The sequence below is a fragment of the Camelus ferus genome, chromosome 13, assembly GCF_009834535.1.
Source record: "Camelus ferus isolate YT-003-E chromosome 13, BCGSAC_Cfer_1.0, whole genome shotgun sequence".
NCBI lineage: Eukaryota > Metazoa > Chordata > Mammalia > Artiodactyla > Camelidae > Camelus > Camelus ferus.
In genome coordinates, this window is record NC_045708.1 from 29,290,540 (window position 1) to 29,310,581 (window position 20,042).

Below are 20,042 nucleotides of genomic sequence, written 5' to 3' on the forward strand. Positions count from 1 at the left end.
TTGGAAAATATTGTTTCACTGAGTTATGCAGATTTTCCAATGCTGGTACATTTCATTATGCAATATCAAAAATTCAGAATAGTTAATATCATCATAATCCCAACAGGAAAGTCTGTATAAGTACCAACAAGCTGCTGAGATCATAGTGGCATACGCAAGTTTCCTAAAATTCTGGTTTTCATTTAAAAGCTTGAATTTTATGATTGGCTGCAAATGCTTTTAGTTGTTTTCCTTGAAAAGACAGTCCTACTTAATTCATTTTTTTTCACTTAATTCCTTTTGTTTTGTTTTGGTTTTTTGGAACTGATTTATTTCACTTAGCATGTCTTCAAGGTTCATCCATGTTGTATCATGTATCAGAATTTCCTTCCTTCTTATGGTTGAATAACATTCCACTGTATGGATATATCATATTTGTTTATCCCTTCATCTGGTGATCAATACTTGGATTAAGTCCATCTTTTGGCTATTTTGAATAGTACTTCTATGAACATGAATGTACAAATATCTGTTAGAGTCCCTGCTTTCAGGTTTTTTGGAGCATATACCCAAAAGTGGAATTGCTATATCATATGGTAATTGTTTTTTAATTTTTTGAGAAACCACCATACTGTTTTCCATGGGGGCTGCACCATTTTACATTCCTACCAGGAGTGCACAAGGGTTCCAATTTCTCCACATCCTCACTAACATTTGCTATTATCTATTATTTTGACAACAGCTAACCTAATGGGTATGAAGTGGTAGCTCATTATGAGAAACTAAATTTCTGTTGTTTAAGCCATCAACTCTGTGGTATTCTGTTATGGCAGTTCTAGTAGACTAACATATGCTGATTGTTTTTTTTTTAATGTTGAACCCCTTGCATTCCTTAGACAAATCTCAGATGTTCATGGTTTACAGTCCTAATATACTGCTGGATTTGGTTTGCTAGTAATTTGTTGATGATTTTTACATTTATATTCATGATGGATATTGATCTATAGTTTTCTTTGCTTGCAATGTCTTTGTTGGCTTTGATAGGGGAATGTTGGTTTCAAAAATTAAATTAAAAAAAAAAGAAGAAATTAGGAAGTATTCCCTCCATTTATGTATTTTGGAAGAGTTTGAATAGAATTGGTGTTAATTCCTTACATGTTTGGTAGAATTCATCAGTGAGGCAATCTGGGCTTTTCCTTGTTGGGAGGTTTTTGACACTGATTTAATCTCTCTTGTTGATTAAATCTCTTAGATTTTCTATTCCTTTTTTTTTTCCTACCTCTGAGGCCTTTGAAGCTTTATTTTCTCATGAAGTGTGGGAGGTTATTGTTGGATATACACTTGTATTGTTTTTAACATTTTTTTTATTGAGTTATCACTTAATTCATTTCTGAGAAAATGTCTGCCAAATACCAAATCTAAATATTTGTTTGTCATTTTTTCAAGTGAAAATGGTACTCCATTAAAAAAGTGGCTGACAGCTCAATTACACAAGTGCTTTTTCTCGAGGCAACTGTAGTACTTCAGAATGCAGCAGAATTGTTTTATTCATATGTTCCATTTTCTGGAATGGAATATTGAATATTGAATATTGAAAAGACTGAAATTTGACAAAATTAATCAAATTTATCAAATTTCAACCTTTCTACTTGGCATTTGATATAAATTAGTTTTGCTGCTTCATCAAGGATACTCTTAGGTGAACCTGGCTTCTTTTTACCCCCGGCAGCATGTGCCAGTGAAAGACACTACTATTACTACAATTTTGATGTTATTGCCTTGATTTGTGCCAAGGGGCCAGCAGTTTTACTCACCAATGTTTTTGTACCACCAATGCAAGTATCAACCCAGGGGAAAAGGCAAATAGAGTCAATATTCTTATGAAAATAGTTTTGACCTCAGTTCCTGTGGAAGTGTCTTGAGGATGTGATCCAAGGACCAGTTTGAGAATTGCTGCACTAAACACTATTGCTTTTGTGCACTTAAACCTGCAGCTCCCTTTGCCAGAGAAAGAATTTCTTTTTCCCAGATATCCAAATGGTACCATGGTCCCTTTCAGCGGGGCTTTCTCTGATCACTCTGCATAAAATAATACCGCCCCTTAACCCCTGCCTCCCATACCCGAACTCCTGGCACTTTCCATTCCCCTCTTTCTCTTTACTCTACTTAATCTTTCCACAGAGAAATGATCACTGTTTACTTGCTTGTTTTCTGTCTCCGCCACCTAGCATATAAATTCCTAAGGTCAATGCTGTTATCTCTACCTCCTAGAACTGTCCTTTACATGTGGTAGATGCTCAATAAATCTTAATTGAGGGAATGAATGTAACCCATAATCTAGTATTTGATTCTAGAATTTAGTTTGCTTAGGTTGCTTTTTCAGTGGTTCATGTCTTAATTTCCTGGCAGAATATAAACTCCACACAGTCCCCAAAGTTTCTGGCACAGGCCTTGGACATACTGTATGCATTCCCTTCCTGAGGGAATACTCGCAGTCCTACAGTCAACTCTGAGTAAAGCCTATTTCCAAAAGACAGCACACATGTGGAATTGTAGAAAACTGACAAAAATTTTTTTGTACTTCTTTCTGGTTTGCAACAATTTTTATTATAGGATACTGTAACTGGTATATAAAAATGATCTCTTAGCTCCCTGTCTCTGTATTTCCTATCCAAAAACATGCTGGAAGGGGGAAAAAAGCCATTTTGATGCTGTTTTCTGGTTGGTTTAGATCAGAAGGTTCTTGGTTGAACATGCAAAGGTGTATTTTTAAAATGAGCAGATTTGGCTCTATGCAGCCAAGATCCTTAGAAATATTCAATTTCTTTGACTTAGTCTTCTATTTCTGAGAACCTAACTTAAAGATGTATTTCTCAGCATTGAAAAATGCTTAAATATATTTATCACAGCATTATTGTAAAAAATTTGGACTATCAAAATGGAGAATTAGGCAAACAATTGTGTATCCATTCAACCAAATTATGCAATCACTAAAAATGATGACCATAAAGGACTTTGGAACAGCACAGAACAAGGCAGATGATAAAATGTTAGAAGGAAAACAATATAAAATTTAACATACAGTATAATTAAACTGTATTTCAAAGAAATATTTGTAAAGAATAAAAATCAGAATAAAATATACAATTTGCTAACAATGGCAAAAGAGGAAGAAGGTGGGAAATTCAGATGAACAGACTAGGTCTAAAAACAATAGCAATTATATGAACAGACGACAGTAACCTCTTATGTCTGTTCCAATTACTAACTGGATAATTTGCCCAAAACAGAATCTTAGGTTATTAAGACCTGGAAGGGAGCTTACACATCATCTGGTTTACTCTTCTTTTTTTAAATAGATGGACAAACTCAAGATTATAGAGAAAAAAAATACTTGCTTAAGATCCTCCAGGAAGTTAATGGCTCAGCTGGAGTAGGAAGCATGGACATTTGACACTGAGGAAGTTACTTTGTTACTCTGCATTGTGGTTTCTTCATTTGTAAAATAGAGAACAGTACTTACTTAATGTGTTATTGTCAATATTACATAAAATAACATGACGGGACCACTATGGTGCTGGCCACATAGTGGCCCACAAACATTAGAGCCTTTTCCCTTCCACTGCTATGTGGGAGGTAGAAGAGCAGAGTAGACTGAGAAGGGTTAGAAAGAGACAGGAAAAGAGGAAAGCAGCCAAGGGTACCTATGGCAGAACAGTGCTTGTGACCCTGTTGGTAGTGAGACCCTGAATCACTGTTCTAGCAGAAGATACAGCCAATGGGAATTCTGTCCTAAGATTAAGTGGGCCCACTTGGGTCTCTGAACAGTGCAAATAGGCCAGCGTACTGCCTCCCCCACCCCATCTTTTTTTGCTCATCCTTCTTGCGCTAATAATTAGTATGAAACCACTCTGATGCTTTCCATTTTTCAGGAGGTAATTTGGACAGTATTAGGAACTAGTTGCTATAGGCAGCACACATTAGCAGTAATTTCAAGCCTTTTTAACCTAGTTTGAAGAAATACCATTTCTTCACATGCTAGTTTTTAATCACTCTGGGAACCTTCAGTTCTGCTCCAACATTGGCAATGTGCAATATGTCTAAGTATACAAGAGGGAAGTATACATTACTTAAAATAATGGTTATCCAGTATTTATTTCAGTGTCCTTGAAATAAAAGGTACATCTTGAAATCAAGTTAGCCTGTCAGAATCAGGCTTAGAGTACTGTGCCTTTAAAGTCAGGAGAAACTATTTCTTTCATCACAAAGTCACCTGGAATGCCCTTTTCTATTAAATCTCTAGTTGGGTAACAATTCTAGGCATCCTTCAGCAAGCGACACAAATTCCAAGAAGCCTTCCCCAATCTTTTTGCCTATCCAATTTGTGTAGTATTATTTTGAATTTTATTTATTTCTGGGTAACTCTTAAATATTTCATTCTATATTTGACAACAATTTTATAAGCACCTATATTTGTAATACAAAAAAATAAACTTTTATATACTACCCATGAAAAATTTACCTTACTTATCATCATACAAACATATCTGTTAGCTAACGCAAATAAAACGCGATGAAGTGACTTACTCTTATTGGGCCGCTATTTCCTTATTTATAAAATAACAGTGTTAGACTTGAAAATGAGTCACATGTCTTGAGAGCTTAGCATGTACTAGCTGTTGTTCTAATACATGAACTCATTTAACGTCTTACAACAACCATATGAGTAGGAGTTATTATTGTCTCCAATTTATAGATGAAGAAACTAAGGCTAAGAGTGGTAAGTCAAAGCCACACAGCTATCAAATTTCTAAAAAAGCCCTTCCCTTTTGAAACTTCTATGAGAATTCAATGGTTCTCAAAAATACCCAATCTAAACAGGATTCAGAAGAAAGTCAAATCAGCAACTGTTTCTACCTTATATTCTATTTATCTGTATCTCATTTTCCCTGATAAAATTATACTCCCTGATGTACCTAGCATACTGGCAAACACACATTAGAAACTCAGTATTTTTTAATGAATTTACTGAATTCTCAATTTTTAGCATCACATTTACACTGAAAACCAGGTGTAGGCCAACAGATGTTCCTGGGAAAGACAAGATTTAAAAAATTCAATCACTCCTGAGTGTTAATGTGGGAAGTAAAATCAACACTTTTTTTGTATTACTTTTTATGGGGTTGGGGTCAGCTCCTCACAAGTTAGTTAAGATGAGAATATTATTTTATTTGATATATGTTAACATAATTCTGAAAACAAAAACACACACAAACAAATATGAGAAAAAAGAAAAAGTGGTGATACACTGCCACTAGTAACCAGAGAGGCACCATAAGCCCCTATTCAAATAGACTTCCAGGTGGTATAAAGCAGACAGCCAGACTACCAGTAGCTATACCAGGAGTGGGAAAAAAGGACAGAGAAACTTGCATGTACTCAAAATATCCTTGGGGACACGGGGTCCTGCCCAGTGCCCCTGGATGGCTTTTCCAATCCCTTTTATGTCCACTAAAGTTAAATTTCCTAGGAGTATCTCAATTGGTACAGCTGATTACACAACTATATATACAGGTGGTTGCACTCAATTATGAATGATTTCCCTTGTGAGAACTATATTTCATCTTCTACGGCTGAACAGCTGTTAGTGACTAGCCTAGGAAACTGACATCTCTTGTCCAGATGTATAGTAACTAGTTATTGGTGCTTTGAAGGGTCTATTTCCCACTCCTGATCTTTCTCATTCTACTCCCAACACACATTTCAAACTCATCAAACCCCTCAGCTGCTGGGGTGAAAAAAGGCGCTGGAGTTTCTGGTAGATTTCACTATGCATCTCCACAATCACTGATGGAAACCCCTCACATGCAAACCACACTTTGCAATTCTCACAGTACCTTAACATTCATTAACTCACTCAATCTTATTCACAATTATCTCAGACTTATTTACCTAATGGTTATCGCTAAACCTCCTTTGAGGCTTAGAGAAATGAAGTGAGGTATAATAGAAAGAAAAAGATTTTGAAGTCAGAAACCGTTAAGTTCAAATCCTTGCAAATCACTTAACTTCTCTGAGCTATGGGTTATCATGAGGTTTAACTGAGATGAAATTTGAGGATGTGGATGTGATGAGCACTGTGACTCATACAACCTAGGGACTCAACAACTTTTAGTTCTTATTCCTTCCAGGAAATTTTCTGAGCCTCAGTTTCTTCATATGTAAAACAAAGTTAAATACTATAAACCCCACAGTGGGTTTGTGAAATCTACTGAGATAATGTATCAAAGTATCTGCTGTATTGGGACCCTGTATGGGCTTGGTAAATGTTAACCTCCTTTTTAATTAAAATGGTCCTCATTAAATATCCTTCTAAACAATATTATAAAAGGTAATTAGTTTTAATACAGTACTAAATAGCAGATACACAAAAGGTTAAATATTTTGTGACATACATTCCTTTCCATGAAAAGTTCCAAATAATACTGGCTCTCCACTGTACTCAGATTACTGACCATATGCACATTAGTAAATTCGGCTCTAAGGCTGCTTCCCCGTTTTTACAGAGCAGATACTATATGATCCCTATTGATCTGAATGAAGAAAAGTTATCACAGGGAAAGAAGAGGAACCCTACCTGATGAAAAGTTTTACTGAGGGAAATACCACAACTTGGGTAATGTGATAAAAGAGAATTGTAAAAGCACTTTACAAACTTTGTGAATTGCATCGTTACCCCTCAGTACAAAAAAGATTTACCAGAAAAACCCCTTACCTAACATGGCCACTATGTCCTGAAGTTTTGGTTCACCTTGTGCTGAGATGAGATAAGGAGTAACATTAAACATCTACAATGACCATTTGAGAACATAAAATTAAAAAAAAAATGCAATCCCTTATCTTCAACAGGTCAGGCTGCAGTATAGTTCCCTTCTAAAGGAGGCAAGAGTGCCATTCCATTCTGCACTAGCTAGACCATTCCCGACATGTGGAGTTCACTCTAGGATCAACACTGTAAAGTGAGATGGGTCAAGAAGAGAGTCCAAGCTGATGAGGACCTTAGAAACTATCCAATCTCAGAAATATCTCAAGAAAAAAGACCTGGAGGAACAAGGGTATCAAGAGCTCTCTGAAAAGGTTTCTGGTGAAACAAGAAACAAAATTAGAGCCAATGGATAGATACTGGGGAAAAGCAGATTTCAGTTCAAAGTAAGAAAAGAACACTTTTAGCCATTAGAGCTATCACAAATGGAAGGAAGGTGCTCCTGTGGGAGGTTACAATCTCCCTGTCTCCGGGAGAATTCAAGTAAGTGCTAGGTGAGAATTACAAGGAGAGTCCTGAATTAGGTGGGAGGTTGAATTTGATGATTTCTGAGGTTTCCTCGAACCTTGAGACTCTAGGATCCTATGACTTTTTACCTTCCTGACATCTCATATTTACTATTAAGGCAACTAACTGAATCAACCAAAGTAACTTCGAGATGGGAGAGAATGTGGTAAAGAGTGATCTTAAGTCTTTATATACTAGGAAGATGTTATAAGATCTTATTGGTGGATACAAGTTTTCCAAAATTCTAACTTTCAGTTGAAAGTTTAAATTTATCATTTACAGCAAATACTTACAGGTTGTCTTTCTTGAAGTTTCACTTAATTTTGGAGAAAGTGTCTGCCAAAATTCCAAGTTAGTTGTTCTTTTAAGATGATGTTCTATGAAAAAAGTGGCTACGTCAGTTTGCAACTCAATCACGCAAGTGCCTCACCTTTTCCAAAGACAACCATTACATATGGTTATTTTAAGGACAGAGAAACTGAATTCACAGAGGTTAAAAGACTTGCCAAAGGACACACAGCTAAAGCTAGGATTTGAATCTAAAGTTCATGCTTTTCTCATTATGTTACCTTGAAACCAATAAACAAGTGCATATCCCCAGATAAAGGAAGGAAGATAAAGAACTAAACATGACTTGTTATAATAATTAAGGGCATCAGGGTACTGCTGACTTCTAGGTTTCTCCAATAATCCTTAGTTAGGAATCTTAGCTGCCCAAGAGTTCATTATCAGATCTTTCGTCTCCACAGCAACAACACAGCATACAGCATATGGGATTGGAAACTGGTCCATAAAATGTAAGTCCAGCTTTGTGTGTGTGTGTGTGTGTGTGTGTGTGTGTGTGTGTGTGTGTGTGTGTGTGTGTGTGTGTGTGTGTGTGTGTGTGTGTGTGTGTGTGTGTGTACATGACAAAGAACATGAGTAATGGAAAAGAAACAAGAACTGGGGGAAACTCATTTAGTTTATCAGTTTCCTGGACTGGGATCTTGTTTTCATTCACAGCAGTGTATCATTGGCCTTGGCATAGTAATTTAGAGGATGTGTTCTTTATTAGCTTTGCTCAACTTGGCTGGGTTCAGCTATGTGCTGCCAGCTGGGTTGATGCCAAGGCTGAAACTCCACTGCTCTAAATTCCAGTTGATGTAATACAGCATGGATTACCTCCTGCTCCTATCTAGCTGAGTTAACACCTTCCGTTCCCCATATCTAGCTCCTTCTTTCCCTCCTGACTCATATTCCCACAGCATGAAAAAGGACCTCTGCAACTATAAAGACATTTCACGTTTTTCTGGGGACTTTCCAGGCTGATAAATCTGGAGAGAGTGGGAAAAACAGAAAGATAATAAGATCATGCATGATAGGACTCCAGCCAACTTCAAAAGTCTCACATTACTGAAACTCAAAGGAGTGAGTGACCTTAGTTAGCTGTCTGGGGCAATAAGAAAGAGGATTCAGGAGCAATTCCAGCAAGCTGAGGTCTATGTATTCTCAAAAGATGATCTGCTAATGTGCTGGTCAAGTCTAGGCCACTTGGAGAGGTGGTAAAAAGCACACTGTAATGAAGCACCTGCTAGTCAGTCACACAGTCAGATGAACACATTCCAGCCTTTCTTAGCATCAGACAATCTATTTGAAAAGCTTACAGTCAAACGCCTGCCTTCCTGCCATATCACCCTCATAATCTTCTGTTTTTCTTTGCTCTGTTTAAGTTTGCCAAGTTTCCCTCACCTTCTTGATACACATGAATGTTTATGTTTTGTTTCCTAGTAAGTCATCACTGAGATTCAGAAATTCTCACTTATAATGGTAATATTTCCTCAAAAATCATCTAGGGAATTAAGGGGAAAATGTAATACATAGAGTTTATATTAATGGTTTCCAAGATGACTTTCTTAAGACTCCCTATACTTATTTAAAATATGGGATTTTGCAAGTTGATTCATATCCTGGCACACAGTAGGTCTTAATAAAAGTTTGCCAAAGAAAACTACACGGATCTAAGTATTCTCAAGAAAACAGGAGGTGTGGTCAAATTTATGAGCTGCCTAAGTCACATCTCACTATTTCCAGGAGTTTGAGAGATGCCAGTTGTTTCATTATATGTGCCAGAAAATTGCTACCATTCTCAGGCATCTGTGGTTGGTGAAGGCAAGAGAAAGAACTGAGCAGAGCCAAGGGCCAGCTTAAGGAAGCTGGAAGAGAGGCATGGAACAGGTTTTTTCTGTCCTTTAAGCAGCTATAATTAGAATCAGTGAGAGAACCCAGATCCCCTGCTTCGTAACCTAGTGCCACTCATTTCATTTCCCCATATTCCTACTTCTATTTATGTACCATCAGCATACAATCAAGAGAAAACCAATTCTGGGAGTACTAGCTCAATACACAAACCTCATCTCATAAATGTATGTATTTTTCCTGGCCAGAATATGAGCACTTAAGTGCCACTGTGTGCAGTTCTCTTTTTTTGGAGTGTCTAGACATGTAAATTCAGATATAATTAACAGAGAGGGGGCATCTACTCTGTGCTACTTGGTTCTATGCATTTGCACACCCATTCTCTTCTCATTTCACTCACTCAGTCAACCTGGGAAGTACATACTTCTCTTTAACCTCCACTGAGCCCAGCATTGCTAATGTGAAGCTGCTCTATAACTGTTGGGTAGGTGGCTGAATGAAGGCCAGAGTTTTCAGATGTGATTAGGGTACAAGGTCAAAGCTGGAATAATGACAGAGATTGTGTGTGTGTGTGTGTGTGTGTGTGTGTGTGTGTGTGTGTGTGTGTGTGTGTGTGTGTGTTTAGGGAGGGAGGAAATGGTATATTAAGTTAAGGCAAAGTCTGGAACTAGTATGTCTGAGAGAGTAAAAGGGAAAACAGGCAAAGACCCAAGTGGCTATCCTCATTAAGGGCACCAAAGAATTGGTTTCATTTACAACAAAGATGCCCACACCTTTTCTGACATGGCTAGTGAACACCCGTTCTCAGGAGACAAAAGGGGTACACTGGCTGCCAGAAGTTTCCTGTAGAGGGGACATTCTCCTGCTTGTTGTGACTTCATAGAAAAAGAAGCTGGAAGGGCAGGGGGTAGTCCAGGTGCAGAGGTGCACCTGTGTTTGGTGACAGAGAGGTGGGTGAATATGGGTTCAAAGATGTGCCTTTCTGGAGATGAGGGCCCTTTACCACTCTTATTTTTGGCCACAAGGTTTCCAAAATTTAAAAACCAGAACATTAGTTTAAATGGCTGAAGAAAATCAGTCCATTAGATGACCTACATGCTGAGATCTATAGGCTGGCCTTAGTAGTGTAATGTTTGCCTCTACCTAGTTTTTCCCTGTATAGTTTAGGATTACAATTTAACCAGCCTGCTTTCTGACCCAGAATCCCAAAGTGATTACAGTATAGTTTCCTATATAGTTTTACAACAGAGAGAGACCATACATCCATAAAGTACGGGAAACACTTATAAATGTTTCACAGACAAAAAGGAAGAGATACTCTGAAAGTTTTGTTTTTAAGTATCAAATTCTTACTCTCCAGTCAGATTCTGAAGTTTTCTCTTCATATGATGCCACAGGTAGAAAGGGTAACTGAAAGGGTAAAGGAGGCCTGGCTAACCATTTACCCCAACAGGTGTGCTCAAGGGCAGTGCATCCACTGGGCCCCCATATTTGTGTCAGCATAGAGAGCAGCCAGACAGTTTACACTACATGAAGTCACAAGAGTCTGATGTATAATCCAGAATAACAATGTATTAATTTATAATAAAAATATAAATATGAAGTAGCTTGGATCTCATTACATAGGAAGCTAAGCTATAATGTGAAACTAGCTTGCCCACCTGAAATCAGAGCAAGGGAGAGGGGAGTTAAGTGAATTACTATGATGATTAAAGGCCTAATTAATTAGAATTATAGTCATGCCAAGTGGACTGAACTCTTTATTTGGTTTTTTGAATTTAAAAAGTAAAACTTGATTCTGTTTTAGTTTTAAGTCACACACACACAAAATGATGGGCTTAATAAAAAGCTTCTGCCTTTGTAACCAGTACCCTGGATTAGCTGCAAGCTTGGTATCTGCTGCCCTTCAGAGGTGGCTTGGCCCCAGGAGTTTAGGACTTAAAAAGGATAATACAGGCTTAGCAAAGGAGAAATAGCTAGCATGCAGGAGTCCCCTTAAAGAGGCAGAGCCCTATGTGGGTGGAGGGCAAGGCCAAGTGGTAGGTGAGCTGATGGATCTGGAATCAAGTAGAAGACAGTCACAGGAGTCACCTGTAACCTAGCCTCAAGGTCAAGAACCTGTACAGTATACAGGGGTGGAAAGACACATAAGGATCACCTAGTTCAACCTCTCACATTAGGAATGACTTGATCAAAAGCATAAAATCAGTCTGTGGCCCAGCTGGGACTAGCCTTCAGTTCAATTCTCTGATATTACATTGCACTGCTTCTTTCCTATTTCACATCAGGATCTGGAAGCCGAAATCCAGGATCTCCAATGAAGCTTTAAAGAAGAAAGAGCCCAAAGGAAAATAGGGAGGGTCTAGGGGAGACATGTGAGGGCAATATGACTCAAAGTGGTGGCCCTGAGAGCTGGCCCCACTAAAAGATCTCCACGGCCTCTAGATTCAGACAGCAACAGAACCAAGTCACTTAATCCTTTGAACTTGGCTTTTCTCATAAATAAAACATATCTGAAAGTAATTATACCTAGTTCAGAGTTACCAGGCAGATAAAATGAAATAACACGTGTAAAAGAACATCAAATGAATATTGGTACTTTTTCCTGCTTACTGTGAGCAAGAAGCAACTGTATATTACTTGAATTTTTTGACATTTGCATGCTAATGCCCAGAAAATAGGAAAGAAGGAGGAGAGAGTACGATTTGAAAGAGAACAGGCTTACACACAGAGAACATCTTGTTTTGTGAAATGAATTGAGTAATCACATTTTTTCCACATGGTATCACTTGCTTCTTAGCCTGGACACTGAGACGGCCCAAGTTCTGCTATTACTGAATACATTATATACTCTACCAGGGTACGAAGTGGGGGAGGAGGAAGTTGTTGGAGGGAACATGTGGCTGCTGGCACGATGAACAAAGGACCTGGTCTGGAAATGCCAACTGGAAGAACTTTCTACCTTCTGAGCCTGGTCCTTCTGGTCATCTGTTAAAAATCTAAGATCTCCAGAGACACACTGAAGAGGGGGGAAAGAGCCAGCAAACACCTCTGGAAGCATCAACCACATGGTGCATCATATTTCTTATCAGCATGGTGTGCAGTCAGAAAAAATGTATGTCCAGCTATTTCTGGACACAAAGACTCTCAGCTCCTCTGGCTTTTGAGAACTGCCTAATTGCTCCAGGAGGTATATCAGTCAAAATAATGGGGTTCTCTAGGCAAGAAAATAATAAAATCAACCCACTAACTGAATATAGCTTGGAGTACCAAGGCTCACCTTGTTTCAGTCTCAAGTAAACAAAAATGACTCCACTATCACTTCCAAGGCACTTCTCTTGCTACTTCCACAAAAATATTATCTCACAGAGTCTGCAGAGGGAGAGATTTCTCACACTAACCTCAGGGCATTTGTTTCTTGAAGCATATAGAGGAGTAGCACTTTCCTGAGGCAAGAAGTCTGTCCCTCCTCTCCCCCACAACAGCCCCATCTCAAGTTCGCTCCACTCAGTGCCACCAGCCTAATCCAAGCAACCCTCATTTCTTCCTTGTTCACAGTCACCATTCTCATAAAGCACAACCCATTCTCCATAAAGCAGCCCAACTGATGTTTCAAATACAGCTTTACTGACATAAAATTCACATACCATAAAATTCACCTTTTTAAGGGTACAATTCAGTTTTTAGTAGACTTAGAGGTGTGCAAACACCATCTCTGACTTTAGAACATATTCATCATCCCCAAAAGAAAACTCGTACCAATTAGCAGTGACTTCCCATTTCCCCTACCCACCCCGCCCAAGCCCCTAGAAACCACTAATCTACTACGTTATAGTGTGAATCAGTACCTCATTCTTCTTTATTGCCAAGTATTTCATACGGATAATAACATGTTTTATTTATCTATTCATCAGATGAACATTTGGGCTATTTCAACTTTTTGGCTATTATGAATAATGCTGCCATGAATATTCATGACACAGTTTAGTGTGGACATGTGTTTTCCATTCTCTTGGGTATAAATCCACAAGTGGAATTGCTGGCTATGTTTAACATTTTCAGTGACTTCCACACTGTTTCCAAAGTGGCTGCAGCATTTCACAATCTCACCAGCAGTGTGTGAGATTTCCAATTCCTCTACGTTCTCGTCAAAACTTGTTATTATCTGTCTTTTGATTATATCCATACCCATGGATGTAAAGTGGTATCTCACTGTGGCTTTGATTTGCATTTCTCTAATGACTAATAATGCTGAGCATCTTTTCAAGTGCTTATTGGCCTTGTGTATAGTTTCTTTGGAGAAGTGTCCATTCATACCCTTTGCCCATCTGTTAAACATGGTTATTTTTCTTTTTTATTGCTGAGTCATAAGTGTTCTTTTGTATTCTTGGATATAAATGCAAGTGACTTTTAAAAGTAAATCAGATTCTGTTACTTCCCTACATAGTACCCTCTAATGATTCCCTATGTTTAGAATAAAACCTAAATTCTCACTCTGGTTTACAAGGTCCTACGCAATTTTGCCACTTTCCACCTCACACAGTGCACTGCAGTCAGAGGAGTATTCTTTCTGCCCCTGAAACATAATAAGTTCATTTATGTCTCAGTACCACTGTGTGCGTGTCCCATTTGCCTGCTTGGAATTCTCTTTTCTTGGGTGGCTTCTTGTCATCAAATTCAAATATCACCTTTTCAGACAATTTTTCCCCAAAAGAAATTTTATCTAAAGAAGCTCCCCCTCCACAAAGAGGAACAAGGAAACCTTTGGGGATGATGGGTATGTTCATTACCTTGATTATGGTGATGGTTTCATAGATGTACACACATGTCAAAACTTTTCTAGTGGTATACTTTAAATATGTACCATTTATTTCACTTCAATTATATTCAATAAAGCTTAAACAAATAACTCCCTTCACAATCACAACTTCACTGTCACTATCTTATATTTTATTTTCTTAGGAGAAACTGTCTATCTGAAATTATCTTGTTTATTTCTTGATTTAAATGTTTACCAATTATCTCATCCCTCTAGAACAGAAGTGCCATGAGGGCAGCTGATGAGTACTTTTCATCTTTGTAACTGCCCTATCCTCAGCTTGGCTCACAATTAAGTACTCAATAAGTATTTGACTAATTGAATGCATGAATGTGACCGAGGTTTAGAAAAGAAACCCACAGGCAATAGGAAGGGTGACTTTCTACTCCCTCAGATTCACCAGCACTTTTAGGCTTAAGGGAATGAGATTCTTATTATTTATTTTCTTTATTAAGAGCTATCTCAAACTTTATCCTGGATGACCTCCAATATCATCATCATTAGAAACAGCACAGACTGTTCAATTACTCTGCAGCACTATTCCAGTACTTTATATAGGCTCTCCCACTAGTAGTGGTGATTTTAATAAAAATAGTCTAATAAATAATAGTATGGCATATTGTAATATATTAAATGTAATTATAATAAAGATATTTTATAATAACTATAATAATACCAGCAGTAATACAATAATAAAAACATTTGTTTACCATTTGGTATTTGCCAGATATCCATAAGCATTTTACCCATATAATCTCATTTATTCCTCACAATAACTTTATGAAGTAGGTATTCTTTTACAGATGAGGAATTTTGAGATTCAGAGAGGTGAACTAACTGCCCAAAGCCACACAGCTGGTAAAAGGTAGAGCTGGACCTCAAACCTAACTTCAAAGCTGATGCTTCTTCTGTTTTGTTACATTGCTTGTTAAGTATTTTTATACAATACAATGTTATTCCAGCTCATCTATAAGGCTCCTAAGACCTGAGGAAGATGTGCAGCACCTTAAGAATGATGCTACTCAAAAACTCTGAAACAGGCTAGGAATAAAACAAAGAAAGATGAGAAGCCAGTTGCCTGAGAATAAACCAGGATATTCAGAGCAAGGAATTTTTACTTTATCCCAAACTCCATGTCTAGCTTCATGTGACATTTAATTCTTACTGCTTCTGATTACTCTCGCATAGACCTTGGTTTTTACCTAAGTTGCTGGCCCTTGCTCCGCCTTTGCCTACAAGTGAGGTTTATTGGTAAAGGTATGCTGACCATGAAAGACCTCGTAGTCTCCCTTACCAACTTGGGTCTCAACTTCAAGAGCTCACAGATGGACCTTTACCTTTAGTGCCAGGCGGCTGCAGGTTGTCTCCAGTCAAGGAACACCAGCCCACAGGGAAGATGTCCCGGGAGTCGAAACGGCACCAGTAGTCAAAGGCCCCTCGCCACCCATCAAAAGTGACAAGCACCTCTGAGCCCCGCACCTCCCCAATAGTGGCTGGGCAAATGAAATGAGGGTTCTTCCTGTCCACAGCTTCTAGCTTCATTCCCATTTTGAAGAAGTTGTGGGAAGGCGATGGTGGTTCCTAGATGAGAAACATAAATACACAGACCTAGACGCAAAGAGAGAGGCTATGTATGCCAAAAGACTGCTACCTAATTTGGATGATTAAAAAGTGACTGCTATAGAAGATTTATAATATAGCTTTAATCTTCCTTTTAAATAAATTTCAAAGTATACCAAAGTATTACACTTTGTTAATTCTAATACTTTGACAACTTTGCTTCAGATCTTTTTTTTTAAAGAAAAAAAATATAACAGATAAGGTTGAATCCCCCTTTGTTTCCTTCCTCATGCATGTTTATATACTTTACTACATATGTATATACCATTTGCATGCTTTTAAATTTATATAAATATGATTATACTGAACATATCATTTTACAGTTTGCCTTTTTTGTTCAACATTATGTTTTGAAACATATCCATGTTGATAAATTTAGCTCCAGTTTATTTTAACTGCTAATACATATAAACTCCATTATATGTATATATCATAATTTATTCATTCTCTTTTGACAGACATTAAAGTTGTTTTGAATTGTTTACTATTTCAAAAGAGTGTGAATAGCCATTCTTGCACTTGTTCCTCTGCAAACATGTAGGAGGATTTCTTTAGGGTGTATACCTAGGAGTAGAATTGCTGGGTTATAGGATAGATATATACACTTTCCACTTTATTAAATATCTGTAAATTGCCCTCCAAAGCAGCTGTAACACGGTATACTCTCTCCAGTAGTGTAGATAGTTCTTGGGTACTGGTCTGCAATGCAGTTGCATAGATAAAGTTTCCAAAAAAGTGTTTTACACTCTCCCTGGTCTTACTGTCTGATCCTGTACCAATAACCTAGTCTTATTAAACGGATATATGGCAGAAAAAGTTCCCTTGTTTTGTTACTCTTCAATACTGTTTTGGCTATTCTTTCTCCTTGATATTTCTTATGAATTTTAGAATCAGCTTTTCAAGTTCCACAGAAAAACCCTATTTGTATTTTGACTGAAATCCCAATGGATTTATAATTCGGGAAAAAATAACCTTTGTATGTATGATATTGAGCCTTTCTATCCATGAATATGATAGTATTTTCCACTTGTTAAGTATTCTTTAATGTAGATTTCTTCTATATAAATTTTAAAATTTCCCCTACAAATATTTTATGCTTTTTACTAACATTTTCCTATGCATATTATAACTGAATTGTTATCTTAAAGAGTATCTTTAAAATTTGTATTTTCAAATCACTTGTTGCTGTTAAATAGGAATGCAACTGATTTAATACTGAGTAGCTTATGCTGATTGATAAACCAATTTTTCTGTCTGCTTGATTTATCAGTTATTGAGCAATGTGTATTAAAATATCCTCTAGTGGTTGTAGATTTTCCAATTTTTCCATGTAATTCTGTCAAATTTTACTTTATCTACTTTGTGGCTATGTTTTTTAGGAGCATGTATATTTATAACTTTTATTTTCTTGGTGAACTACACTTTCTTATCATTAGATAGTGACCTCTTTAACACTTTTTAGCATCAAAGTATTCTTTGTCTAATTTCAGTATAGTCAACTCCAGCTTTATTTTGATAAAGGTTTGCCTGGTATATATTTTATATTTTACTTCTGACATCTTTGTGTCATTTTTAGCAGTATCTCTTGTAAGTAGCATATAGATAGATTTAGAAACAATCTAATCTATGTCTGACTAAACTGATAAGTTTAAGCTAATTTCTTGGGATAACTGATGTATTTAAACGTATTACAATGATCATATTGCCTACATTTCTATTTAACTTGATTTTTCAAGTTGTACTTTTAACTTCTTTTTTCTCCTTAACAACCAACTGAATTTTCTTCCTTTTCCCCTCTTCTGATGTTAACCATTATATAGTCTGTTAGTTGAGTCCCTTAAGATCATAGCTGTATAGTTAACATAATTAAGTCTAAAACTCATCTTTCTCTCTAATCCTAAACAATACCAGAGCCTTAGAATATTTAAACTACTCCTGAGTTAATAGGTATTTGATAATTTAGTTCCACATTATTATGCTGCCAAATGATCACTTTTGTTATCATAACTGATTTATAGTTATAAGCAATGATGGATTAGTTTTATTCACATGTTAACCAATCTTTCTTCAGCACTACTTTTTGAATCTCATTCTTACTTTCTATGTTCGTTATCGTCTTCCTGAAATACACTCTTCAATTGTTCTTTCAACAGATATATTAGTATCTGCTGTATTTGTTTGAAAATGTCTTGACTTTACATCCATTTTGAAATAACAGTATAACTAGATATAAAATTCTAGGTAGAGAACTATTTTTTCTTAGTACTTTGAAGGTATTATTCTATTATCTTTTGGCTTGTACTGCTGCAAGAAATGTGCTGTCAATTTATCCTTTCCCACCCTCTTACACCAGAAACTGACCCAACATTATAAACTGACTATATTTCAATTAAAAAAAAAAAAAGAAATGTGTTGTTAGTGTAACTGTAATCCTTTAGAAGATTCAGCCTGCATGGATGTGGAAGCTGTGGATATGGATGGCTGACTCTACTATGCCATTTTATATACGGGAGTTGAGCACGTGTGGATTTTGGTATCCAGGGGGCCCTGGAACCAGTCCGCCACAGGTACTGAGGATAACTGTATTACATGGTTACTTGCTCAGATCTCTTTTTTTGACTTTAGTTATACCATGATGTTTTAAGCATATATTTGTCTTTATTACACTGTGGAAAATTCTGTCATTATCTTTTCAAATATTGATTCTTCTTTATTCTTTCTAATTAATCTTTCTGGATTTCATGTTCAGTATATATTGGACCTTCAAAAACTATTCTCTCTTTGCCTCTTCTCTTTTAGTATTTTCCGTCTTTTTTATGTCTCTGTGCTGCATTCTGGGGAAATTTCTTACACATGTCTTTCAGTTAACTCTTCTCTATCTAGGTCTAAGTTGCTTATAAACTTGGCAAATAATTTAAAATTTAATGGTTAAGTTTCATTTCGAGATGTTCAATTGGCTATTTTTCAAATCTGTCTTTTAAAAAAAAGAGGTCTGTACTTTTCACATTTAAAAATTCCTTCTTTTCATTCTTTAATCATTTTCAAATACTTAATTTATAATTTCTATCTGATATTTCTATTATCTGAAAGTCCTTGAGGTTATAATCTGTTTATTGTGTCCACTGATGTCTCATCATGCTGGATTTGTTTAGTGAGTTTTGAGGGCTCTGTAATTCTGAACTGAACTGAACTAATCTTCAGTGGTACTTCATTTTGAGGACTTCTATGACATCTGGGTTGAAAACAACCAAACCCTCTAAAGAGGTTTTGGGTTTGCTTCTGCCAGGCACTCAGAAATATCCTCATACAACTTTGGAGTTCCTAGACAACACAGGCTCTGTCTCTAAACCCTCGACTTCGTGGGGAAAGACTGTTTTATCAGAAGAGATGACTCAATTTCTACCCTTACCCGGAGCCCAGGCAAAGACTCTTTCTCACCAATGCAGTAGTCTTTTCATTTAAGGAGTAAACATTTGAGCATCCAATCTGATTTTTTATGTGGCACCCCCAGGTCCATTTTTCTGCCATGCATGGGCCTAAGGCCTCATCTTCTATCCTACTGTGGCTGTTAAAAGACAAGGTCCTTGGAAAGTGAAACTGGCAAAGCCCCTTAAGGTGCCTACAGGTTCATTACACCTAACACTCTGGTTTTCCTTCTTCATCTTCTTACTTTCCAGTAAACTCAGCAAAGCATTTGGAAGAATACTTGTTGGTCTCCCGCCCTCCACCATTTTGATGTATTCTGCAGTGGAAGGGTGGCAAGTTGCCCAGTATGCTGTATTCTGGGAACCACGGTGCTTTCAGGGTTTAAACTTAAATGGAAGCACAGGCAATCCTAATTCAGTCCCCTTAACAGTAACTCTAACATCATTAAAGAACCAATGGAGAGCAAAGTGATTGCCTCATCCCTTGGGAAACCAGGAAGAATGAATACAGGTTTTGGATCCCTGTTCCACCACCTACTAGTCATGTGATCTTGGGCAAGTTCCTTACTGAAAAGTATTTGTTTCCTTAACCATTAAATGGAAATAATAACTCTTGCTTCATAAAGTTAATTGTGGGTATTAAATTGGATAGTGTATATAAACTCCAAACATACTGTAGGTACTCAAAAAATAC

At 37.0% G+C, this 20,042-nt stretch overlaps 1 protein-coding gene across 13 annotated transcripts in view; it reads right to left on the reverse strand.

The window, feature by feature from the left end:
- Nucleotides 1–20,042, reverse strand: part of SCMH1 (Scm polycomb group protein homolog 1) — a 144,988-nt gene that overhangs the window by 50,981 nt on the left and 73,965 nt on the right. For 9 of the 13 annotated variants that reach the window (XM_032493956.1, XM_032493959.1, XM_032493955.1 and 6 more), the window contains 2 exons: nucleotides 15,641–15,884; nucleotides 7,603–7,686 (listed from right to left, as the gene is read on the reverse strand). In XM_032493956.1, coding sequence (XP_032349847.1) covers nucleotides 7,603–7,686; nucleotides 15,641–15,884 — 328 coding nt within the window. The remainder of the gene's footprint in view (nucleotides 1–7,602; nucleotides 7,687–15,640; nucleotides 15,885–20,042) is intronic. The other 4 variants (XM_032493966.1, XM_032493963.1, XM_032493964.1 and 1 more) reach the window with 1 other exon arrangement.